This window comes from Belonocnema kinseyi, chromosome 3 (genome assembly GCF_010883055.1).
Source record: "Belonocnema kinseyi isolate 2016_QV_RU_SX_M_011 chromosome 3, B_treatae_v1, whole genome shotgun sequence".
NCBI lineage: Eukaryota > Metazoa > Arthropoda > Insecta > Hymenoptera > Cynipidae > Belonocnema > Belonocnema kinseyi.
In genome coordinates this window covers 41469281-41491535 of record NC_046659.1, presented here as the reverse complement: position 1 = coordinate 41491535, position 22255 = coordinate 41469281, and the positions used below count along the sequence as shown (strand labels likewise).

At 33.1% G+C, this 22255-nt stretch overlaps 1 protein-coding gene across 2 annotated transcripts in view; it reads left to right on the top strand.

Moving 5' to 3' along the window:
* LOC117169186 (paired box protein Pax-6-like) overlaps nucleotides 1-22255 on the top strand; it is a 244369-nt gene that overhangs the window by 178195 nt on the left and 43919 nt on the right. For both annotated transcript variants that reach the window (XM_033355411.1, XM_033355413.1), the window contains exon 3: nucleotides 20168-20308. In XM_033355411.1, coding sequence (XP_033211302.1) covers nucleotides 20168-20308 — 141 coding nt within the window. The remainder of the gene's footprint in view (nucleotides 1-20167; nucleotides 20309-22255) is intronic.

Below are 22255 nucleotides of genomic sequence, written 5' to 3'. Positions count from 1 at the left end.
TTTGGCTTTCGCATTTTGCCTTTGAAACATTTTTCAAAATCCTGCAGAAGATCTTCACACTTCTCGACCATTGTGAATGAAGGTGAACGAGCATTGCGAATCTTTTCTACATATTCAGCTTCAGTTTCAATTCATTCTAATTTTTTCAGCTTTTGCGAATATGTGCCAAAATTCCTATCGCACTGGCAATAGGCATAGCCTCGAACTGGAAACACATATTTAATCTCGCTTTGCAAATAAATGGACAATAAAACCAAAAAATGAAACACTGTGTAGTTTTTATTTTGTCCTGGACATGAGCCTGAAAATAATGTTATGCTGTTGAACTTGTCTTTAGCAAAAACTTTTAATACCGCGTATTTCATAAAACTGCAAACAGAGTTAGCACCCTTCCTTACAATTCCCTCAAGAATAGGGAACATGTAACTCTGGTTCATAGTATGTACATGTACGTTAAATAGAAAAAGCCATGCTAAACGTAGGTAAAACTGCGCAGACACGGGTATTTTTGGTAGTGGAAACTTCTGTGCAAAATCAAACTCACAGCGTAGACTATTATTTTCAGAGAGTATTTGCTTTTTTAACTTCAAATAAATTTCAGCATTGTTTTTGTGATTAAGTTCTAGGTCATTTAAAACTGAAGCCAATATTTCGGTTAAAATACTTAAAATAAACGGTTTGACTTATTGTCAATTTAGCCCCCGTTTTTTCTTTATAATATTTTCTGAATTATTTGTAAAGTTCTACAAGATTTAATGAAGGGTTATCAAAATATTTTAGGTTGGTAGAATTTCGTTTGTAATGTGAACTGTGATGTGAAATTGATTCGCAATGCTCTTCAATCATTTTTTTTTTGATTTTCTGTTAATCTAAGACAAATTTCGCGTACTTCACCTTCCAAATTTTTTAAAGGCTGCTTATTTAAAATCTTTTTTTGAACATTTTCAACTCTTCTTTTGTTCAAACATAGAAAAGCACAAAAAAATTTCTTTCAAATCGGAACATTTTCTTCGTCAGTAGGAAATAAATATATCCAATGAATTATCCGTCCTAATTTTTCACCTGCATTCGTTTGGATAGGATCCTTGCATTTTAACAATCCTCTGAGAAACACATTTTGTTCATTATATTTCCCGAGATTCAAAAAATTTGTATGTACTTTTTCTTGTTGCGCATTTGAAAACTTTTGGTAACATTTTTCTCCACAGCAGGATTCAATAGGTTTGAAAGATCTCTCTGGGATTAAAATATCTTTAGCAATGCCGTCTTTTTTTAGTTTTAGACTTTGTAATGTATTCTTTTCCCTGAAGAAATAACAAATAATGCTATTAACTTCGCCATTAAAAATTTAAAATATTTACTTTAGACTATCTACATATTATATATAGTTCAGTAAAAGAATTATTTAAAAAATCAAGAATAAAAAAAGTCATAAAATATTAAATTTATGATTAAAATTTATTTAAAAATTGTCTTGACAGTTTCCATTCGTACCTGATTTCTGGAACATTTTTTCTTATTTTTAATCCACGAATCTTCATTTCTAGTTCTTTTTATACCTTGTTTCATTTTAATATCTTTTTCTTTTTAATTAATATTCTCAAAAAATCTCAATAATCTAACAAAAATGCTTTTCCAACTATTATAAGAAACAATCACTTTGCTGAATCTATGCTTTATTTGTAGAATTTCATAGACGATGACAAAAAAGGTTACTGTTGTGCATTTGTTTTGGTAAGATTGACTTGACCTTCACGTCGTTCGCTGCAGCGCGTACGTAGCCGGCCAGGCACGTTTTTGGGCAGCGTCAAGATTACCGCTTGGATTTTAAAACATTCATAAGTTTTGAACTATTAATTCAATTGATCTAAAACTTTCCAGAAAACTTTTTTGAACCTTAATGAACAACTTTATTACTGAAAGCTTTCCGCAGCTTAAAATTCGTTCGCTAAACGAGGCGCTTGGAGGTTAAAATTCATGATTTTTGCATTGCCTCAAAAAAAAAAATTAATTACTTTTTTGTTTATTACAATATTCTCGTTTTTCTTTCTTAGATAGTTTCAGAAGACTTAAACACGTACTTTGTATTGGAAAAATCGGGAAATTATGAAAATTGGCTAAATTAGCGCGAGTTGAAGTGAAAAAAGTTGGGAATTTTTCGTTTTCAAAAAATCCACTTTTTACCAATTATCTCAAAAACTACAAAAGCTATAAATTTTTGCAAGAGGAAAAAAAGGTGCATTGAAATTAGAAAGATTTTTAAAATTGACACTCAGCCCAATACTTCTCAGGCTGAATCCAGCCGTGTCCCCTTTTCGTCGCCATCGGTTTAATTACTAATTTTTGGAATATCTTTATAAAAGTTTCAATATTTGTAGTAAATTCTTTTCTTTTTCCTTCCAGACTTTTACTAAATAATATTACTAGAACTAGGATCATAAGATTGTCTTTTATGCTGGAAAATCTTTCTAGAAGTATGCGTAAACCTCTGTTTCTTTTTCTTACTTTCCTCAGAACCTGATCTTTCATTGAGTACCTGACTGACCAACCTTTCTTTGATCTACCCTACCTCCGAGTCTAAACGCGATTTTATAAAGAGTGTCAGACTATCCAACCTTTCGTTGCTCTAGTGAAAAACGTTCAGTCTAAACCGTTTATTTCCTATTCTTAATATTTAGGCATCAAACTCTGTAACATGAGACAACGTAAAAATGAATTTATTGATTTACCTTAGACTCTTACTCTTACTGTTATAAAATGTTGGAGCTCATGTCCTTTGAGAATTCTAAAATTTAGCGCTTATCCCCTTTCGGTTTACTACATTTTTGTTTTTAAGCCATTTTGGAATTTTAAACTTTGGCGTTTATGTCCTTTTGCCTTGCCAAATATTAACACTTATGCCCTTTTCGAACTTCTACCTTTCGTGATAATGCTTTTTAAGTTTTACAAAAGCTGCCGTTCATGCTCTTTTTATTTGGCAAATTTTGGCACTCATGTCTGATAGGAATTCCAAAACTTGCCACTCACGCCCTTTCGAAATTAAAAAATTTTGCGTCTATGCCCTTTTTTCCATGCAAAATTTTGGCGCTCATGCCCTTTTGGAATTCCAAACTTTAAAGCTGATGCCTTTTTGGTTTGCTCAATTTTAATGCTTATTTCCTTTTTGAATTTCAAACTTTGGTGACTATGCTCTTTTGTCATGCTCAATTTTGGCACTTGTGCCACTTTGCAATTCCAAACTTTAGCGCTTATGCACTTTAGGTTTGACAAATTTTGGCACTGTTGTCCTTTTGATTTGCCAAATACTGGTTCTTATGCCTTTCGGAATTATAAACTTTCGCGTTTATGCTCTTTTTGCTATGCCACATTTTGGAAATTTTGCTCTTTTGGCATTTCAAACATTAGGGCATATACTCTTTTATTTGGTCAAATGTTAGTGCAAATAGCCTTTTGTAATTCAAAAATTTTGCGCTTATTCCATTTTCCAGTGCTAATTGGCAATTATACCTTTTTGGAATTCTACGCTTTCGAGTTTATGCCATGCTGGTTCGACAAATGCCGGAAATTATGCTCTTTTGGAATTCAAAACTGAAGGGCAAAACTGTTTATATTTTCTTTAGCAACGGCGCTTTCAAAACAAAATAAATATCTGGGAAGTGAGGGTCGCCACGTTATACATAATTCTTAAGATTTAAATCGTTACCTTTATCTCTTGGAGATGCAAAATGTTCACTGACTCATCATATAATTGATTAGATTAATTCCTATCCATAGAATCAGGGATAATATGACAATTATCTTGAGGGATTTGGTAAATATAATCCTATGTTGAAAATGCTTTGCTCGTTCAAGCGGGTATTTCATGGAAACAGTGCTATTTGGTTATGTAAAGCGCGTTGTGTTTAATAAAATTGGTTATTTTTTGTGACACTCGAATGAAGTTTGAGATTTTGTGTTCAGCAGGTATACGTTGTTACCGGTAGCACGTCGATTTCCAAGCTCGCTACCCACCTTACAAACTCGACCTATTAACATACTTATGATTATTAAATGCTCGTGCAGACACGAAATTCTCAATATTATAATCTGGTGTTACACGACTGTTATGGACATGCGTGGAGCAAACAAAGAAAATCGGAGCCCGGGCAGGAATTTGCTCAGGGCATGGATACCTATTAGGTGGGTATATCGTTTATGTACCAAACACGCATTTCATCCGTGGGAGCGCACGCGATATCTTTCTGGCTAGCTTTAGCATCATTATTGTTATTAATAATAGTACGTAACGACCGATAATTGCTCAAGTCTGCCTGCGCCTCTGGTTTCCATTACCTTGCGAGAGCGGCGTTCACAGTTCTCTAATCCGAAAAAGTTATGTACGAACAGTGGCTAGCCTGTTTTTCGACGATGACGTGCATGCATTCGTTGATGGTTCGTTCCAAGTTGATTTTCGTTTACACCGGACAACCTTGCTGGCACGCACATTTATTTTAGCTACTGCTGCTGCAGTTACATGCTTGGCGTGTGTCCCTGAATCAAGTACCACGAACACACGGGATAAAGTGCATATTTCCATGTTTTTATAACTACAGTAGCTGGTATTCGATTTTCGAAGCATACCAAACGAATGTATATAATTCGCTGAACACAGATAACCGGGCACCAAGAAAGAGAAAAAAGTATTTTATTTGTTTTTGTGTTAACTATCATTTGGATTTATCACGAAAAAAAAAGCCAATATTGTTCACTAATACATACATTTGGTTGTTGAAATTTGAACATTTGGTGTGCCTTATTACCGCACTACATAATGTAATCTAAAATTTATCCTCGCATTAAATTTTTTACTTGGGGTTTCAAAGTAGTTACTGAAATTAGGTTGATTTCAACAACCAATCACGATTTCATTTGCGAACTACCAGGAGACTGACCTAATAAATCTTCAAATAATTATTGATCTAATATTGGTTATTACGTCTGTGATAATAGCATGCCTTTTTAAAAATTTGTAATTTCGATAAAAAATGTACCTGGACCATGAAACCTAGCCAGGTTTGGCCCGGCCAGTAATTTTACGCAGTAAAAATAAATACTTAAAGATATATTCGACTTAATTTCAGATTTGATTTGAATCTAGGAAGTACCTGAATGTAAATGTGCACACTATCTTGAATAAAGCTCTGACTTATCTTAAATAGGTAAACAGCATTTTTCTACTGGAATAACGTGAAGTATACAACTAAATTTCAATATTCAGTTCTGAAAGTAAGTTGAAGGCAACCTAAAATAACCTGCAAGGCTTTCTTCCCCTAAAATAAAGGAATATACCTTCCTCAATTTCAGGTTCGTACTACCTTGCATGTCCTTACAGAACGCTTGCACTACCATCCAGCTCATGGCCATTTATTTTAGTCGCATCCTACTCCAATACTCCATGTTGCGTTGGTTAGTGCCGGCTATGATACTATGTCTCCATAATTCATGGAGTTCAATGCATTACGGAATGCATTTGTCTGAAGATTTTGGACCGCACCTACCCTCAATATACCGTTTTTCCATTTTTCCTCATTTTTCTGTATTTTCTTACAAGTTTGAACCCAACTTGTAAATTTTCTAAAACGAATAACTATTATATAAGAACAGCTGAGGAGTGTCGGTAAGGCATGAGAAATTCCTGATTTTTAGTTAGAATATTACCCTTAATTTCAAAAAGGATAGTGTATTAACTAAAGGTTACACTAGCTTTCAGTATACATATTTTTTCAATTGAAGAGCAGGCATGCCTGAATTTCAGGACATGCCTCCCTGAATTTCAAATAGTCCCAACCTGAATTTCAGGAATCTAATTCCCTCAATTTAATGTTCAGATGTAATTCTTAATTTCAGATTTCCTATGCTTCTTTTTGTGATACCTTCAAATAAGCCGAATTTTCGAATTAAATTAAGTACTTTTTTTGCTGTGTATGACTCCCGACCAAGTGATTTGAGGAAAATGTAGCCCAGTCTGCTATCGACTGAGTTGACGCGAGCATACCTGACAGCTGATACAAGCTTCCTTTTATCCTAGTCGCAGCGACTACTTCATTCAAGCAGTAGGGACATTCAAGTAGTTGAACCCACAAAGCTGTCATAATATTAAGGACATTTTTCACTACGTCTACTAATTACTGATACCAGAAACTGAAAATATGAGACACGCGTCTAGTAATCACGTTATAGCAGCGAAGATTCTAGTGACAGCAACCAGATTTTCTTGCGTTAACAGCTCTTTTTTTCTCAACTACATTTGATCTAGTAGCAGACAACAATTCAGTTACAAATATTCTCTGAAGGGACACTATCATCTGGGAATAGACATGTGCAATAGTAATATAATGAACACAGTATCTGATAAAATGAAAAAAGTGCCTGGTTTTTTTCTCGGTTTACAAATATTTTTTTCGGTGATTTATAGCAAAAATTCCTTCTTTTGAAGCTGAAAATTTAGGCATTACTGAAGTTGTAGAAATACTTTAATGTAATAATAGTTGTGAATGGAATATCTCCAAGTGGATTAACTATTTTTTTCACCATATCCTAGCTTACTAATAAACTCTTGTAAATATAAATATTATAATACGAAATTGTACAACCATAAGTTTCTTCATTTAGATTGCTCCATTACACACACATACACACACACACACACACACACACACACACACACACACTGGATTACAAATTATTGTAACTTCAAAAATTGCACAGTTTTAACTTTGAAACATCTAAGAAATAACAATTTTCAATGAAATTTGTAAAGAGTGACCCAAACTTTCGCCTGATTCGCGAACCTCATGAATTTCATTCAAATAAAGACTAAAACTAGCTTATGAAGATACTTCACAGTAGGCTAAATTTCAAGTTGAGCATAGTTTTTGTTTTGAAGACATGATCAGTCAAATCTGTTAGTGTACCTGTTAAGGCCAACCTTGAGAAAAATGGATTATACCCAGAAATTGAAAAACATTTAGTTGTCATAAAAATATATTAATTTACAGTACCCAATTTTTGGTCTAATTTTGATAAAATGAATTTCCCTGAAATTCTTATAATGTATTTGCAGGTCAAGTTTGTTGTTTACCTCACGTTTCTTGACATTTCAATTTAGGTAACACCTACATTCGAAACACTTATAAATTATTACTACCCTAGCACAAACTCTATTTAATTATTAATTTGTGTGCATTTAAAGTGGTCAAAGTCTTTTAAATGTCTAAAGTAAATCTGAAAACTGCTCCCAATTAGCCCGTGCAGAAATGGCGACTCGGTTTTGGTAGGGTGCTAGTTATTTTTCCCTAACTTTATTGGGGCCCTGAACGGGAAATCTGGAAAAGACCCGACAAGAACGTCACGCTTTGCCGAAAAGGCACTAGCCTAGACTCTCTGACCAGATTCGAGCGAGGGTGCCTTTCTACTGCCCGACTAAACAGTGAGGTCCTTTCTAGGTCCTTGCTCTATTTCCCTATTAATTCCTAATTTGACGATAGGTTATGTGGTGACGTGTTATGGTTTACGAGAATTCGTGATTATTACATTGCCTGTCTAAATTCTAAGTTAGGACCTTTCTAAACTTCCCTGTAATTGCCTAGAAAACAAACAGAGGTAACCCTATCAACACCTGACAAGAGCCTGCATAACATTTTCTAGTCAAGTTACCCTTTATAACACCCGAACAGTTCCCTGTTTGAAGTGGGGAATCATAGGGCATTTTCTACACGGGAACCTCTCGCCGTTTTGTTCCCATATACCAAGTAAAATAATTCGTCGTGATTAAGTTTTCGTCCAAGATTAGCCAAGATATACCCAAGACGTTTTTGTAAGTCTCACCCCTAGCCTTGGGCAAGACTATATTTTTGGTCTTAAATCTAAATTTTTCGTCTTCAAGCCGAACTCATGGACACCGACAACAAAAGGCTCTCAAGTCCGCCGAGGGTCGTTACTAATTCGCTTTAAATTTTACAGAATATGTATATTATTTATATCCATGAAATTTATTTTTTATGTATTAATAATTTTATTTAGCTGCAATAATTATGTTCTTTGGACGGGAAATCTAAAAAGGTTATCCATTTTTTCCTATCGCCAACAGCTGCCTAGATCCTTGCGCAAAATCACAGCTTTAATGACCGTTGTCCATATTCTGACGAATTATGATTATTAAATTATTATTTAAAAAATTTTAAACGTAGGATTTTGTTTAGAAAGATTTGGTTCACTTGTTTCCTTTTTTCAACACTGGCACAGTACTGCCCCGGTCGTGCAGCCAACCGTTAGCCAGTACTGGGCAAACTACCGCCTGTCTCTACTGGTGGGCAGTACTGTGCCAGTATTGCACCGGTGGTGAACTCCGACATACTACCGACATTTCCACCTGGGCTGTAGTTCTTGACACAGGCAGGTTCCGAATTTTGAATGAGCAAATCATTTGTTACAAAATTACAAATTCTATCGGTCGTAACATTTTAATTCTAAGCAGATGTCAACTGTTTGGCCCCAATCTAGCAACCTGCTTCCTGGAAATCGCAGCCCCGTCGGTGGGGTCCATAGTTTGTAAAGTCGAAGTATAATGGACAAAGAAATCACAAGCAAAAACTTTTGTAATTTTGGTAATATAACTTTCTTCAGAAAAAGTTTTACTTACTTCTCAAAACTTAAACTTCTCGTTTTAAGCCCCTGGTCGCCAGTGAGTCGTTTAGGAGACGAACTGAAGACGATACAAGTCGAAGTCAAGACGAAATATTTTGACTCGGGATGCTCCTATAATGCACCGGTGCTCTTCCGATAATTTTATTTAGACACCTAATCTTAATATCTCTATTATAGATATATCCGTATTATGTGAAGTGACTATATGATATCCCTGGTGTACGGAAAATGGTCAACGATATTCATTTTCGATTATCCAGAGATCTTTCGAAATTGCTTCGTTCGTTTTTAGTTAATTGTTTCGCTATAATAAGGAATAATATCCCTGTCACAAATGAATTTTTTTACCCTGTTGCTCATGTTGAAATTTAACGATGAAGAATTCAAATCAGTTAAAATAAAAAAGTAACCCATTGAACTTTTATCTGTTCTGTGACTTCAAATTGTCCAATATTTATGATAATTATAAAATTAAGTTTTGCCACCATTTTTTTCTCAAAATCTCTTTATATAGTAATTTTCCGATGAAAAAAGTTGTAAAAATAAATTGTATATCAATAATTATATATTTACATCGTAAAAATGTTCTGTGTAGGTCAAGAAATATGTACATGTTTGAGACACTGTTGCGTTATGTTTTGTTAATAATTCATCTTTTAAGGTATAAAATTAATCATTTTGGTCAAAAATTCCACTATTGGGTTAAAAGTTGAAGTACTTTATTAAAAATGTGTTGTTTGGTGCATGGCTTTAGTTAAAACTTGATATCTTTGGTTGACAATTTTAAGTTTTTTTTTAAAGTCCTTGACTTTCGTTTGATTGTTTATTTTTTTGAATAAAAATAAAACTATTTAAGGTCAAGATCTACCACTTTAGTTAAAAATTATGTTTTGAGAATAAGAAAGTTTTGTAAAAATTTATTTTGATTTTTTTTTAATTTCAAAAAATTGTTATTCACATTTATATTTTCCATGTGTTTTTGCACAGCCCATTCTGAATACTTTTGAATCCCCTATAATATTTTTTCGCAGGCGTTATAGTTATTACTAAAGCTCTGAAATAATTAATTATAAATAATTTTGATATCTTCGAGATATTATCATGAAAAGAGACCATGGGAAAGTAATTTTGGAAATCGATAGTTTCAGAGTCGTTTGTGGATATTTAGGGAAAAGAAGGTAATAAGTTGTTAGTGACAGGAACAATAGATAAAATGTGCACGTGGCGTGATAATGAAAAAGGTAATGTATTCGTTTAATTCGCATAATAAACAAGCGTGGTATTGTTATTATCCATTGCGATTAATCGTATCTCTAATACGCAGAATATTAAGAAAAATTAAATTTTCTATTTTTTGTATATGCGAGTAAAGCACTAAATTACTTATAATTACATAGAAAAATTTTGTACACTTAAATATCATTACAATTGCTTAAACAATAGAAATACTTGTATGCCCCCTTCTAAAGATTTTTGATTTTAAATAATATAAAAAAATATATATCAAAATCGGAGCTGTTCTTGAGGACTTCCAATTAAAATACTTCATTGACTCTACACTGAAAAACTTTGTAGTGGAACAATTACTAAATTAGGTTACAATCGAGGGACCAAGGCGATAATTCGTATATTTTAATACAATAATCTTAAGCTATGCTATTTTTATATGAAATTTTTCTAATGATAATACGAAGTCTTAGTATTTTTTATAGTAAAATCCTAGATAGGATAAATTAGTAGAGACGTAATGAAATTATATAAAAAGAGTAGAAGTAATAAGTACCTAAAATAACATAAAAGACTACATTTGTAAGAGGAATTGCTATTGTCTGTAGGAATATGAATTATACTATGACACTTTTTTTTTTGTATTATGGAGTAAGACAAATGCGGAAGATCGCTCTCGAATATAGTAAGTGACTTCTATCGTATTCGGTTATCCTGCACTGGCACTGGTGCACTCCGATCTGCGCCGACGCAGGTCGGAGTGAGAAGGAAGAAGTAAGAAGAAGAAAGACGGAGCGATCGAAGTGCTCTTACACTACACCAGCCTAGCGTTGGACTGCGACCAACGCTCTGCTGAAATCCCGTAACCTTCAACGCGACGCGGCACATGTTGGGTTTATTTTTTTCGTCTGCTAATCTGACTACACCAATTTTTACTAAGTCGCTTACTAAGTCAGTGCGCCGGTCTCTCTCGACGTTACTATAGTCCTTTGCAAATATTGCAATCTTCTGTAGAAATAAATGTAACATTTTACAATTTTATTCCAATGAATTTTGTAGTTCGGCATGTAGTTGCTAGTTAATACTTGGAGTAATAAACATTACAAAAGTTTCGCTATCTCTCCATTGCAAACTGAAAATAGTAAAATCTAGTCTGATTTTTAGAAAATATTGCAGCAAAAGGTTTCTCCGTGTACTAGATCGGCGGTTGTAAGTTCTAATTTTGCTGCCTTCATTTTTCGTAATTTGATTTTTTATTGGTTTTTATTTTTTGAAGCCTATCAATTTCCTTTTTTATTTAATTAATTACCAGTTCACAAATAATAAATATGTAGATCAAAATTCGAACGACAAGCCGAGCTTGTAGAAAATATTTGATTACACTGTTAAAAAAATCTCTTCGGATTTGCATATACATATGAGTAAAGTAATTTACATATAACATAAATTAAACCTAATATAACATCACCTTGCAGAATTAATATACATGTATATTGAGGTCGGCAAAACAGAGTACGTGAAATCTTAAAGTTCTTGAATGCACCCAAATCTTGTCAAATATTTAAAACTAAAGTAAAACAACATAAAATTCATAGACCACATTCTTATTTATAATAAAAGTACAACAGGCGGGTGATATTTTCTTCAAAATTCGCTGTGATTGTCAGAATTTAAACGTAAGTATACCGTTACTTTTAGGTTAGGTGTCTTAATCATTCGCTTAATTGTATTTTCCCACTTAAAACCCACTATAATTTATATTGAATTAGTAAAAAAATATTATGTAAATTTATTTAGAATTCAAAATAACTTCCAACATTATTTTTAATTTGAGTAAAGTCAAACTACCTGAATTTTCTAAGAATTGATCAATATATATGTATATATCCTAATATCTGTCAAGATGCAGCCTCTCAATTATTAGTTCATATAACGAGTTTTTATATTTAGTGTATAAATGTATATTGAATGTATATTAAAATTGCAAACATTTTTAACAGAGTAGTGAAATTTTACAACGTTTCGAAACCAAACCGATTCCGTCGTCAGATTACGCACTAATGAAAAATTTTCAACCACTTCATATGGGTTGTAAAATAAAATCATCCAACAGCCCTCGTAATTCACCAGCAACATTCTTTACTGACATGCATAAGGTTGCTAGTTTAAATCTCAGTTCCTTAATTTTTTCCAATTTTGTTCTTAAAAGTGATTTGTATTTATTTAATATGTGGAGGAATAAATAGTCTGAAAGATGTGGAAAAAAGGATTTTCTTTATAAAGTTCAAGTTTTTATTTCTCAGACGTTAAACTAAGAATATTTTACACCCCGAAGTTTTTTTTATAGAAATATATATTAATTTTGTTAAAATTCATCAAGGAAATTTGATAAATGTGTTTTTAAATAAATAAAAATTAATTTGAAATACAATGGGAAACAACTGCCCTTACTGCAAAATGATATCCTTGGCATATCCCTAAGATATCTCGGCAGACTATCGGATATCCTGAAAAATGTCCCAAAAATGTCCCGGGATATCCTGGGCATATTTTAAGGATATTGAGATTTCCGCCCGGTACGATATCCACTCAATTTCCTGTGCGGGATATACACATTTTTAGCAATGGAATCCAATATTTCTGAAATGCATAATGATTAAAATATGTAGAATACCTGAAAACATAAAGATTCACAAACATCCGTGTGTCAAAAAACCACTTTATACAAATCTCGAATATTTGGTTTCTTTCACAATCCTATTTCAGTATAATAATAAAAAAATTATTACCGCGAATGATTTTTATAGCCATTAGCAGTATACTAACAATAAAAAACAAGTCACATTCTAAAAATTTTAAAGTTTGCTGTTATTTCTGTTATCTCTAAATTGCACAGTTTAGAGATCGCAGACTGACAGCCATTATGGAATTTACCTGAAAGTGACTTTAGGGGGGATTTTCCCATTATTTTATTTTATAATGTTGCACTTTGTATAAAACCTCCGGAAAAACACCTAATATTGTTAGATGATTTCTTATTTTATCGATACGTTTGGATATAAATATAATTGGCAGTAGATACATCTAATATTCCAGTAATATACTATAAATTAATGAATTATGATATCTTGGAAACATCCTTGGCATATAAAATTGGGACATTAATGGGATATCCTAAGGATATTCTGAGATATCCGTGGGAAATTTCAGGGATATCGAGATTTCCGCCCTGTAGGATATTATTTGCGATATCCCTAGGATCTCCTGGGATATGCCTACGATATCCTGGGAGATAGATGGGATATCCCGCCGATATCTCATGCTGTGAGGGTCGAGGACACGAGATTTGAACTCGCGACCTTTCGCCTATCGCAGTCAAGAACGTTATCGCGTTTCTTATGATATACATAGCGTTTAACGCCAAATGGAATTATGGTGTTAAATATTCTAGTATATATATTAATAATCTCTTAATTTTAATCAGTGACCCATAAGAAAAAAACTAGGTAGATGAACTACTATGTAGAGTACTCTCTAAATCTAAATTAGTGAAATAACTGAAAATCGGACACTGTCAATTAGTGAAATTTGCTTATTCATTTAGTTAAGTAAACCCATTTAAAAGTTGACAGTAGTGGATTCTATCAAATAATCATAGTAAAAACGTAAAATTCATAATTGTGTTCAAATATTTAAAAAAAGTGAAAAGTTATGATGCTCTTAAATGACAAGTAACGTCACATATTATCTTACTTTTAAGATTTGATTGTCATGTACACATCCGTTCAGTAAATACTTTTTTTTACATTTAAATCAAACAAATATGACCATTTGGATAAAAAAATGAAATAACGACAAACGAGTTCTTCGTGAAGGAAGAATGACAAATACCTTGACAGGTAATTTTCAATAATTTCTTGGTCTGGAATGCACAGGTTAGGATTTCTGGAAACAAGGTTGGTCATTCTTGTCGTTTTGCATTAGGTGTGAAACATCGTCTTCACAAAAACAAGTTGAAAAACACAAGAACTAAAAGTGGTCAGTGTAGTATTTTGAGAGGTCGTTTCTCGCCACACGCGATCACGCACACACAGATACTAAAAAAATCTAAATCAGTGCCTAGCTTTCTTGAGCCTTCTGACATAATGTTTGATGGTGGATGGTTAACAGGCTTTAGCTACCTAACTAGCTCTTCCTAGTCTCTTTCTGTCGGATCGACCTTGAAAAAAATGGTTCACGACCCTCGCCTCGGTGCCGGTGGTTCTACAGTTGCATAATGCCATAATGTCTATGATTGACCATGTTAGACCTGCAGCTACACGTTTGCACCTGGTTACGTAGATTCTGTATAACCTCTACACTTATGCGGTTATTCACTGACATAAGAGTAGCGTGACCGAAACTGTACATTAGACTATACCATTGTTCAAATGACGTGTCGGGTCCATAATTTAAGCCTAAGATTGATCCTTATTAGCAAATACCAGATTTTTCTTTATGCAGGAGGTATCTGGAAGTTTCTGAAGATTTCGTGCCACAATGTGCAAAAATGCAATCATTTGAAAAGTGTTTATTGCTTGATATGATTGTATTGAAAAAATTATATATTAGGCACGACTGTATACAATACTGGGATATTTTTATGTGAATGAAATAAAAGATTTATTTAATATTATCTGCAATTTAAAATTACTATCTGCCGCATGCACTTTATTTTATATATATTTAAAAAAAAGGTTACACAACCACTGCAGGATACCACTGAGAGCATCACTGCTATCTATGACAATGATCCGAGTAAAAATGCTTCGACTTGAGTTCGACCTGATTATGTCTTGAGTTCGTCTTCAAGACATCGATATCTGTCTGCGTCTCGAAACTGAGTCGAGACATAGGCCTTCGTCTTACTTTTATGACCATGTCAGTTAAAACGGCGTTCACTTGTCTCAAGTCCAGCCTTTTCTTGGCTAAAACGACGTCTACTTGTCTCGAGACCAGCTTTGCCTTGGCTGAGATGGTGGAACGACCCTTTTGTTAGGACAGGTATACACTCGAAGTTATAAACCGTTCGTGTTCAAGACATAGAAACTTGTCTCCAAGACATAAATTGAAGTCTAGCTCCGTCTCAAAACTGAGACATGCTCAAGTCGACCTTTTCGACTTCAGCATGTCTTGATTGGGGACAATTCAAGTCGAACTCAAGTCAAAGCATTTTTACTCGGGGACTGACTCGTGGTAGAACCGCGGAATATGTATAAATGAAAAATCTTTCTTGATTACAAATTGAACTTCTTTATTTAACATTTCTTTTCTTCTCCTTAAAGGTATTTTTTAACTTACAATGTAACTATACCATTTTCAGTTGCAGAATTGTATTTTTAGTTGACAAATTAATTATTTTGATGGTTGAAAGTTGAACTACATAGTTCTTTAGAAAGATAACAGCATTTTTACAAATAAGTATACCCGTCATTGAAACTTCAGTAACCTTTTTCCAAATAAATAAATAACGTCAAAGATTTGAACATTAGAGGTTTGAGCACAGGAAAATCCGGGGTCTTAGTGAAGTTGCTGTTTAAATAAAAGTCAATGTCTTTCAGAAGTAAAGCGTCAGTAGAAATCCGTGGACATTCAAAAGGGTTCCTTTAGATACCTTGAGCAGCACTACATGAAGGCAACATGAAGGAACTTTTTCCAATATTTGACCTAAAGGGCAGAAATTTAATGTGAGTATAGTTGACTGTAGGATAATTTTGTTGTTTATTTGCGTATGTAAACATTTTGATGTAAAATCCAATTTTATTTTTCGACAAATGGAAGAAGTTAGCACTTTGTATTATTAAGTATCGAAACATAGTGCTAAAATTATTTGGTGTAAAATGAAATTATCTGATTGATCATCATGAATGTAAATGAAATTGAATATATCACGCTCTTAATGGCGATTTCATATGCTTGTGATATTGATTTTAATATACATTGGTATTTTAAATTTAATAATATTTTTAACAGTGTAGTATTTTAATAGTATGTAAACGTTCTTTTGGAAAAGAAAAAAAACAACGTAAAATATTTTCAAACTATAGAATATCTTTTTCTTCCCATTAGAATGAACGTTTTTTACATTCAAAAAACAGATAACAAATTAATTGTGTTAAAAATATACATTATTTGTAAATGTCTCAATCCAATTTATTTTTATCCTTTACTTTAAAAATATAAAAGTATGTTTAAGATCCTGAGATATTACTTGTAAATTAAAAAATGGCCAAATGTATAAAATAATGAAAAAACTTATACACATTTGAAAAAACTTTGTCCGAACCAGAAAAGATTAAACATCGTTTTAGTAAATAATCACTTAACAAAGAAGCCTACAGACTTTATGTAATACATTTTTTTAAATCCCACAATTGGAAGGTTTCTGTGGATCAAATCAATTTCAAATCAAGCAGAATCTCTCAGCAACGAAATATATATTGTTTTTAAGAGGAAATTAGTTTCTTGAAAAGCACAAAAGATACATACAAAAAAAAATTGCCACAAAAAAGGTGTCAAGCATAAAGCTGATAGGATGTCTTCCTTAAGCAGAAATGTTCAAAAAATATTGTTAAATATACGTGACGTCGAATTTCCTCTAAAAAACAGCATATTTCGTTGCTGAAAGATTCTGCGACTTGAAGTATAGAACCAGAATGATTGTTCAGCGTGGCAAGATCGATTCTGCTTATGAAAATATTTCGTTTGATTGATGAAGTTTTTGAAAAACTGGTTAAAAACTATCTAAAGCTTTTGTTAATTTGAAATAATGTATTAAAAATAATGTTAAAAAAATAGCGCTACGGTAAAGCATCATTTTTTTCAGCAGCTTTAACGGTAACAAGTTACTTTTTGAAAAAAGTAAGGGTAACGATAACGCGTTACTTTTGACTGGTAACGTGTCAAACACTGTCAATGACTTACTCCTTTTTGCTGCCTAAAGTTTAGAAATTACTTATGAAAAGGTTGAAAAGGTTAGGACAGATATCGCCTGGTCAGCCGCTATTGACACACTCCAGTTACAGGAAAATCGATAATAACCAAATAAATAGTACATAGTATATAATACACAAATAGTAAATAATAAATAAATTACTTTAAAACATTTTATTATACTCTAGATTCTAGAACTCTGCTATTAAAAAATGAAGGCGAAATTAGACAGAAAATTTTGATTAACAAAAGGTATTTAAATGAAAAAAATATAATTATTGCACCTGCTGATGGTTCTTAAAATATCCTAACTTTTTTATATAATATAACGCTAGAAAAAAGGCATTCGCGCATAAAATTTTAAAGCAACGAGAATGGAACCATGGCCGAATAATTTTATAAACCGCGTGCGTTAGCACTAGTCTACCGAATATTATAATAAAATTAATTAAATTTATAAGAATATTTTTTTCTGGTAATTTTTGTGTTGCAAAAAAACAATTTCCATACTAATATTACAAAAATTCCAGGAACTTGATATACGTGAAAAAAAAATGTTTGAAGAATATAATTTTTTTATCGTTTTAATATCCTTTACTTTTTTCTGACACGCACTCATAACAACTTGGCAATTCACGATTAGAAATTTGTATGTTCTTGAAGGCCGACCAGCACCAGATCTGCGCCTCCTAAGCCATGCCAAGACGTTCCAAAAAAATAATATTGTTTAAACAAATAAATATATGTTAGATTTCGATGGAAAGAGTGAAAATAATATCCAATAATATCCACGATTTACACTTGTACTCCTATAAGCTATACCAGTAATGTAAAAAGCGTCCTCTAATTTCTTTTCGCCCATAATATTCTTATGAAATTCCCTAATGCATGTTTAGAATTCTATTAAAGAAAATATTTTGAAAATGAATGATCAATTATTCATATTGAAACAGTAAAAGGGAAAGGAATACTCTCGCCATCAACTTTATAACGGAATTTTAAATTCATTTGTTTCCGATGCAATCCATAATATATTTATTTATTAAAAATATATAGGACACCTAACTGCATCTTTTTGGCTGCCCGCTAATATATACATATTGATTTTTTACGTATATTAACTTTCGATGACGCCTATACGTACCTTCAGGGATTTTCCAGATCAACTTATTTATCTAAAAAGTATGACTCCATTTTCGCTTACAATTATGAAAGGGGGCAACTCATTAAATTTTTTTTTACAAAATCTCGACTAATTATCGGCTGTATTTTATTATTTTAGGAATGGTTAAGTTCAAATTCAGTTTTTATATCAAAATGACTACTTATTAATCTAAATTTTCTCTAGAACAAGTCATTAGCTTACATTTCAAGAGTTCGGATCAAAGGATATATTTCATTATTTTGGAAATTGTAAAATATTATATTTTTCTATAATTTACTATAATAATTGTTATTTTATTATAATCTTAGCATTTTTTGAAAAACAATCTGCCCGCTCGGCTGGCACATTTTTATTGCTTCCAAGTTGCAGCGCGTCTAGGATGCGCGACTTTTGGTTCTTGCGCTTTGCGCTCGATAATGTATTTATTTTAAGCTGCATGCTCAGTCTTGCTACTTTCCAACATTTGTGCTCAAAGCTTTAAAAATTAAAGGCCAAAGCATCGAAAAAACTGTGATTTGGTGATTGCGAATTAAATTTCGTTGAAGCTCCTTCGGCTTTAACGAACACATTCTCATCACGTATCTTTTGCTTTGCCCTCGATTTTTTCCAAAATGCGACAAAAATTCGATTTTTTTCAATTCAAAAAGTTGTTATGACAGTCTTTGCAGAGGGGGGGGGGGGGGGGGGGGGGGGGGGGGGTCAAGTATTACGTGTATCTAATACGTTTACATTATACTTATTAGAAACAGTATTTCCTTTTTTCCGATGACCTTTTTTAGGAGTCGCCCCCAGTATTAGCTCCCCGGCCGTGCCCCTGAGTACCCAGTCCGCCACTGGACGGCAGACTAGAATATCAAGGCACGTAGTAGACGACGCTAGATCTGGGTCAAACTAGACTGTCAAAAGTATATGAAAAAAAATTATGTTCATAGTTTTAATTTCTTATATTGAGTGACTTTTTGTGATGAGAGGCAGCCCAGCGTCAGATCTGGGCCAGACTAGACTGTCAAGATATGAGTAAAAAATGGGTTTATGGTGTTAATTTTTTATGTAGATTAATTTTATACATCCAAACAATTTTTCTTTTTAATATTGAATAAAATTTGGCGGACTCGCATTTGGAAATTTGTATGTAGTGGGCGGCAGACCAGAGCCAGACCTAGACCAGACTAAATGTCAAAACTAGACGGTCTGCATAACACCAGATCTGGGCCAGTTCCGACATTAGACTGTCAGAAGATTTTTCAATAGAGTAGTAATTCCTGCTGTTAAAAATATATTGCAACAATATTTTTGTCCAGCGCCTGTTGAAAATGCAACTTTTTATGCATGCAAAGCAGGCGTGAAATGGTGGATTTGAGGCCGGTGACAACTGCTTATTATGCACACTTGCAAGCAGGCTGACAAAACGTTTCGTCCGCTTTACCAGGTATAAACACAATTTCTAGGATAAAGTAGATTGAAGTGAATGTGATTCGAAGACGAAGATCTTGATTGGTATCACATCCGTAGGTTTTCAAGGTTTTAAAGAGGAGTCTGGCAAAAAAGATCGTATGCTTTAGAGTTTAGGGGCGTCGATGAAGGCAATTGTGAATCGTCGAAATTATCTTCATTATATTCCCTTGATACGCAATCTACTATTCTGAGTGAAGAATATTGCTCATACTCTTTTTGAGACATTTCTTTCAACGATAATTTAACTAATTCCATAAACCTTAATTGATTTGAACGATTGTACAATATAATAAATAATTCTGTTAAACTGCAAGGAAAACAATTATTCTACTAAAAAGAAGAAAGTTTATTATTTCGTTAAAAAAGAAAATGCTCCCTAAATATGTAGAATGTAGAATGTAGAATGTAATTTATTCGTGGGGATGTTCTATCTTACTTCGATTTGCTTTTTAGTATTTTATATTATTTGTTTTCTCGTAAGTAGTAAGTTCCGTTCTGTACTGACATTCAGAGCGAGACATAACACCCTTCTCAGTCTGAAATTCTATTTACAATGTTGGCAAGGCACTAATCCGGTTTTCTTACGCTATAAGAATTCTGATAAAAGTGTCCAACCTTTCCTCACTTTACGTCTACTTAGAGGTCTCTTTATTCGCTTTACAGGCACCCTCCGCCCACCGGGTCTGATTGGTGGCAGCAAACCCAAAGTAGCGACGCCCGCAGTAGTAGCCAAGATTGAACAGTACAAAAGAGAAAACCCGACCATCTTCGCCTGGGAGATTCGGGAGAGACTTATCTCAGAAGGTACTGAAAACATATTTCTCCTAACGTCCATATGATTTACCTTATATCAGTATACATTCGTTTTTATCTATTAGCTACTGTACATTTGTATTTCGAGGGTACAATAGAGCAGAGTGAAAAGTCTCAAAGTAAAAGAATCGGCTGAGCTGAAAAAAAATGTGTGGGTTGGCACAGGAAAAAATGCAATAGGTTTATATCTTCTGTTTGCTTTTTTTATTCAAAGATTCAAACTTTGTATGATTAAAAAAAATCCTATTTATTCCAAAAACATAGAATTTTTGAAAATGTGCAAAAAACATGTTTTTTGTTTTGAGTTAAATGGAAACTTAAAATATTATTTTACAGTCAAAACGTATCTGCAATCATAAAAACAATAAGGTACGTTTCCGAATTTTATTACATTGTTTATTGAAACCTCAAATCTTACATCACAAATAACAACACCATTTATTGTTCATTACAAAAGGTTCTTTTCGCAAGAAATACAGCACGAACATATATAAATATATTATATATAATTATTATCATAACTTACCTGCTTATTAACATCTACTTCACTGAAGTAACGCTCGACAAAATCCTCTTGACAGGTGATTTACAGTTTCAAGACAACACTTCACGTTGCTGTACATGATAAAAAACAGCCTCTAAATGATGAATCACCTTAGAATCTCATAATGAATCTGTGTGGCTTAAATTTGTTGAAACTCAATTGAACATCGATTTTGGTGTACTTTGAAGGACCGCCGACTTTCTGTGAAGTGCAGAATTTTTAGGTTCGACATATTTATTCTTTTTCAAAATGTTTACATATAACTCAATTTAAGAAAACAAATTTTGTGAAAATTACAAAAAAATTTAAATAAAGCAAAAAAGTTTCTTTAAATTTATCATTTTTTCACGCCCACACCCACACACACACAACACACATTATAGTAGTAAATATTCGCCATACCTTTTAACCGATAGGATTTTTTTTTAATTTTCCAAAGTTTCAATCTTTAAATAGAAAAAGGAAGCGGAAGATTATCAACTGATTAAATTTTTTTGTACTTTTTTCGCTGCCCACCTACAAATCCTTTTCTCTCGGCTCGAAAATTTCTTTTAATTGGAGCATTTTTATTTTGTTCTAGAATATATTGAGTGTATTAATCTTGTAACGAACTCTTCATTTGGTAGAAAAATATTCATCATTTAATTAAATCAGCAGATTAATTTAAACGTATTTCACTAATTATACATTTTTATCTAAAGAGTCTTGAAAATTGAATCTTTTTTCTTTATAATGTATATATCAAATTTTGCGGAAAATCAAGTGCAATTTAACTTAATAACCATTTTTAAAAATCAGCAAAATTTAACATCATAACTAATTAATAATAATAACTTACCTTTATCACGTATAAACTTGTGATTGTGATAATAACTATTTACTTATTTTTGATAAAAATTATATATATATATATATATATAAATATTCGGTTCGGTTTTGATTCCACTAGAATCAAACCGAAGGGCCTATGACAAAGCCACCGAACGCATCCTCGGGTTGCGGATAGAGGGTCCCTGTACCAAGGGTTTCTGCTGAATATGGTTACAAAAATAAATAGGCAGTCGCGGACAATTGTCCAGGGGTGGTCCCGAAGGAATTAACCCCCAAGCGGAGGTGTGAAAACCGTGCCAAAAGCTGAATGGCACCTGGGTGAGGTGTCTAGAACGGTGACTCTGGGATACCAGGCGACCTCTCAGGGTAAGCAGCCTTATCCTTGCATGCGGGGCTGTACAAGAATGGACGAACCCCTTTCCCTAGCTTCTCGTGGGAACAACAATGACAACACCAAACACAGTTGTAGTAAGTGCGGTTCAAAACAACAGAACGCGCAGGCTCCCGACAATGGGTCGGCCAACAATGCCGACCAATCTAGAGCTGGGGGAGCCAATGAAAAT